Source organism: Barbus barbus (assembly GCF_936440315.1).
Source record: "Barbus barbus genome assembly, chromosome: 19".
NCBI lineage: Eukaryota > Metazoa > Chordata > Actinopteri > Cypriniformes > Cyprinidae > Barbus > Barbus barbus.
The window spans coordinates 4,487,427-4,491,940 of record NC_136747.1 but is presented as its reverse complement, the minus strand read 5'-3'; the positions used below and the strand labels follow the sequence as shown (position 1 = coordinate 4,491,940).

Here is a 4,514-nt window from a genome sequence, read left to right as displayed (position 1 = left end):
ATGGACCAAACTCTACATTTCATTCTTCTTCTCATTGGTTAGTGTGTTTATGGTTTATGGTTTCATTAGGATTGACCCTGTTATGATCAAACCCTCTCTTTCACAGCTCTCTTCTCCGTATCTGAATGTGTTCAGCGTCAGTATCACTTTATAAATGAGATGAAGACCTGGCCTGAAGCTCAGAGATACTGCAGAGAGAATTACACAGATCTGGCTACCGCTGACAACATGAACGACGTGAACGAGCTGAAGAAGAGTGTGAAAGATGGTGGTGTTCAGCATGTCTGGATTGGGCTGCAGAAGACGGGTCGTGATGAATGGCAGTGGTCTTCAGGTGAACCTGCGCTCTATCTGAACTGGGCTTCTGGACAACCCGAAGGCAAAGATGATTGTGCAATGATGTTGAATGGAAAATGGGAGGATTTGCCATGTAGTGATAATCGTCATTTCATCTGCAACAACAGTGAGTGCAGCTATTTAACATTACAACCATTCATTGATAGATTTTCCATTTACTAAATTTGATAATAAGCACTATTTTTAATTTGATATTGTATATAGAAAAGACTGGATATTTATCATACTTTCAATGTTCATAGACAATATTTTCTAGAAAAAAAAATGTCTAGTCCATGTAGGAATGAAAGTGCATTAAAAACTATTAAACACTGTGTGCGACTATAATGGTTTAAAATGACAAATATACAGTCCAGTAAAATGTTTCTGTGGACTAGTTAATTAACATTTAGCTGCAGTGTAACATCTTCCTCTGTTTGACGTTTCTTTCGTCTGGTTCTTTGTGTCTGAATCACGTATTCCTGAGAGGAAATATAATGCACAAATACACAGCACTTCAAAATCATCATGATGTTCACTAATGTTAAATCATTAAAATGATCCTGAAGATATGGTGAATATTCAATATATCAGCAGCTTTAGAAAAAAACAGTTTTGAATGACATGTTTCTGATGTCTCCACCACTGTTCCTGTTCACATTTAATCCATAAAGCAGCATAAGAATAATGAACAAACTGATTCATATATGTGTTTCCATTTGTTTTTCTTACAGTGAACACAGGACTCGTTTTTGTCAATCAGATGAAGAATTGGAGAGATGCTCAGATATACTGCAGACAGACTCACACTGATCTGGTCAGTGTAAGAAACGAGAATGAGAATCAACAGGTTCAGAATATCATTAGTGATAATCATTCATCTGGATCACATGTCTGGATCGGTCTGTTCAGAGACTCATGGCAGTGGTCAGATCAGAGTAACTCCTCATTCACATACTGGAAGTCTGCTGAACCAAATGGTAGAAGTGATAATAATAATAATAATAATAATTCATTACATTTATATAGCACTTTTCTAAGCACTCAAAGCGCTCTACATTGTGAGGGGTGGTGTCTCCTCGTCCACCAGTGTGCAGCATCCACCTGGATGATGCGACGGCAGCCATAGTGCGCCAGAACGCCCACCACACACCAGTTTACTGGTGGAGAGGAGACAGAGTGATGAAGCCAATCAGTGTAAGGGGATGATTAGGAGGCCATGATGGTCAGAGACCAATGGGGAAATTTGGCCAGGATGCCAAGGTCACACCTCTACTCTTTTCGAAAGACATCCTGGGATTTTTAATGACCACAGAGAGTCAGGACCTCGGTTTAACGTCTTATCCGAAAGACGGTGCTTTTTGACAGTATAGTGTCCCCGTCACTATACCAGGGCGTTTGGACCCACACAGACTGCAGGGTGAGCACCCCCTTCTAACACCTCTTCCAACAGCAACCTAGTTTTCCCAGGAGGTCTCCCATTCAGGTACTGACCAGGCTCAACCCTGCTTAGCTTCAGTGGGCAACCGGTCTAGGGCTGCAGGGTGATATGGCTGTGGCGTAGAAGTGATGAGAAGTGTACAGTGACAGAACCAAACTCTCAGGGAGAATGGTTAGACATGACTTGCACCAAGACATATCCTTTTGTGTGTCATGAAGGTGAGCAGATCCTCACAAAACACACACAATTCATCATCACCTCCAGTTATCTTCAAGTTTACGCTACATATCTGACATGATCAATTCCACAGTGTTTGTTCTGCATGTTTTGTTTTGTGGATCATTCTCTCTCTAGTTTCTGCTTGTGCTTGGTTTGGTTTCCAGATAAACTGATTGTGATCAGAGAGAATCTGACGTGGTCTGAAGCTCTGAGATACTGCAGACAGAAACATGTGGATCTGGTCTCGGTTCATTCAGAAGAGATTCAGCATGAGGTGATGAACGTGGTTAAACGGGCGTCTACTGCGGCGATGTGGTTGGGTTTACGTCACTCCTGCACTGTGGGCATCTGGTTCTGGGTGAGTGGAGAGACGGTGTGCTATCAGAACTGGGCTCCAGGGAACGGCACATCAGAGGAAGACTGTGAACACACAGTGAGATCTGGAGCAGTTCAGTCTGCAGGAGATCAGCGCTGGATCAGCCGTCCTGAAACTGATGAACTCAACTTCATCTGCAGCAGATATTAAGCTTGAATGGATGCACTTTCATGTAAGATCGTGTTCACTTTATCTTCATTTCCAAGTATCACTTGATTTGGAAATTATAATATATAATCATTTCAACATCAGTAGGCAGTTGTACCTGATGGTTGTGATGGCTGCTTGCGAAACACTACACTGCAAAGCTTCAAAACTTTTGCAAACCATATGTTTTGAACCAGTTATTAGAAGCACATCTCAAATTGTCAAAGTCCCGTGATTTCAGTAAACAAAGTTTCAATACATTGTATTTGTTTCAAAATGGATACAGTTTCAGTGGCTTTCCGCTTTGAGAATATGAACCAGTGTCTATATGATTTTTACCTGATTTCGGATCAGATTTAAAATTTGTAGACATTTTTAATGACACTGTATAATCACTGCCTAATGGTTAAAAAAGTAGAAATCTTCTGTTCAGCTGTTTGTTTACTTCAAGCTGTGAATTGTGCTAATTGTTCTTCGGAGGGTGTATTCTCCTCCAGATGGATGATTTTTTGTTGATTCATCAGTGATTCCTGTGACTCATTTGTTCAACAGCTTAAGAGCGTTTTTGGCCAGAATTGCTGTTAATGCATCATTACATTTACATTTACATTTATGCATTTAGCAGACGCTTTTATCCAAAGCGACTTACATTGAATTCAAGTTACAGTTTTTACATTTTTATCAGCTCTTGCTTTCCCTGGGAATCAAACCCATGACCTTGGCATTGCTAGCGCCATGCTCTACTATTTGAGCTACAGGAAAGCATCATGTTTTTCTTTTACGAACTCGTTCAACTTGTCATTTACTACGTTACTTACATGCTATTCTTTCTTTGTGTGGTTTACTTCAACATGACTAATTCTGTGAGGGGTCAAAAGGCACCACATATGTAGTTAAACTGTTTTTATCATGACATAATTAATGTAACTGAAGAATGCTGTATGTATATTGTATTTTAAGGACCTCTGCATGTGTTTTTGTGCTACTTCTCTCTCTCTCTTACATTAAGTTTGTTGTAATAATCATGTCTTTATATTAGAAATGACATCACAGGTGACGAATGGATACTTTCAAAGACAATGGTGTGTTGTACTTCTGTGAATGCTGATGATTTATATTGAAATGTCAATATTGTATTCTAACATAATTAGCTAACCATATATTCGAGTTTTTCTCAATCGATTTGACCCATTTCTCCAAACTGAGGTCACTGTTCTCAAAACACTGTGATCTGAACACTTTGTAATTGTCCTAAACAGAGTTTCCATTCATTTCATACAAATCATGCAAATCATTTTCTCAAAACAATGTGAACAAAACTAATGTTTTCTCAATAGTTAATACAACCAAGTTTTCCTAAAAATAAAATGGCATGAATAGACATCAAAAAGGCAAAAACAATGTGATTTCTTTTAGGTTTCAGGATTTTGTTCTTCTAAACTTTGTTTAAGGATGATTCTCAACTATAAAATATATAACCAAATGATTTGATTTTGTTTTATGCAATATGTGTGTAAAAATGTCCATAAACTGGTTTTCCCATTAAACACAGTGTATCTATACTGTATCTAATTTGCATATTAATGGGTTGCTGTTGGGACAGCATGTTGAAAAAAGAATTGTCATAACGGGAGTAATAATTGGCCAGATTTTCATAATAATATCTAATATTTCATAACAAAATAGATATACAATTTATTTTCCTATTCAATTGTTATGTCTCCCAAAATGCATAATAAACATGATTTTAGTCCAGGTGTCCTCTACAGTGGACATGTATGAAATGAAGTCATATCTGAATTTGAAAACCCATAACATTTTCCTGAGATGTCGCTTTATGACCAACAATTTGAAAATTATTCAGTTTTAAATGACAATTACAAAATATAATCATATTTCCATAAGGATGTAAAATTTGTCACTAAATTAAATTTAGCCATCTTTAAAGATCTATGAGAGGCAGTGGTCCTGGTGAAACATCATTTAGTATCTCTA

General features: G+C 37.9%; 1 protein-coding gene across 1 annotated transcript; it reads left to right on the top strand.

The window, feature by feature from the left end:
• Window positions 1–2,522, top strand: LOC306885341 (snaclec agkicetin-C subunit beta-like; the record flags this gene model as incomplete). The annotated part of the gene is made up of 3 exons (XM_079441794.1): window positions 1–37; window positions 107–334; window positions 2,161–2,522. 3 exons carry the CDS (start codon window positions 1–3, stop codon window positions 2,520–2,522), a joined length of 627 nt encoding a protein of 208 aa, XP_079297920.1.
• Between the last annotated feature and the right edge of the window lie 1,992 nt (window positions 2,523–4,514).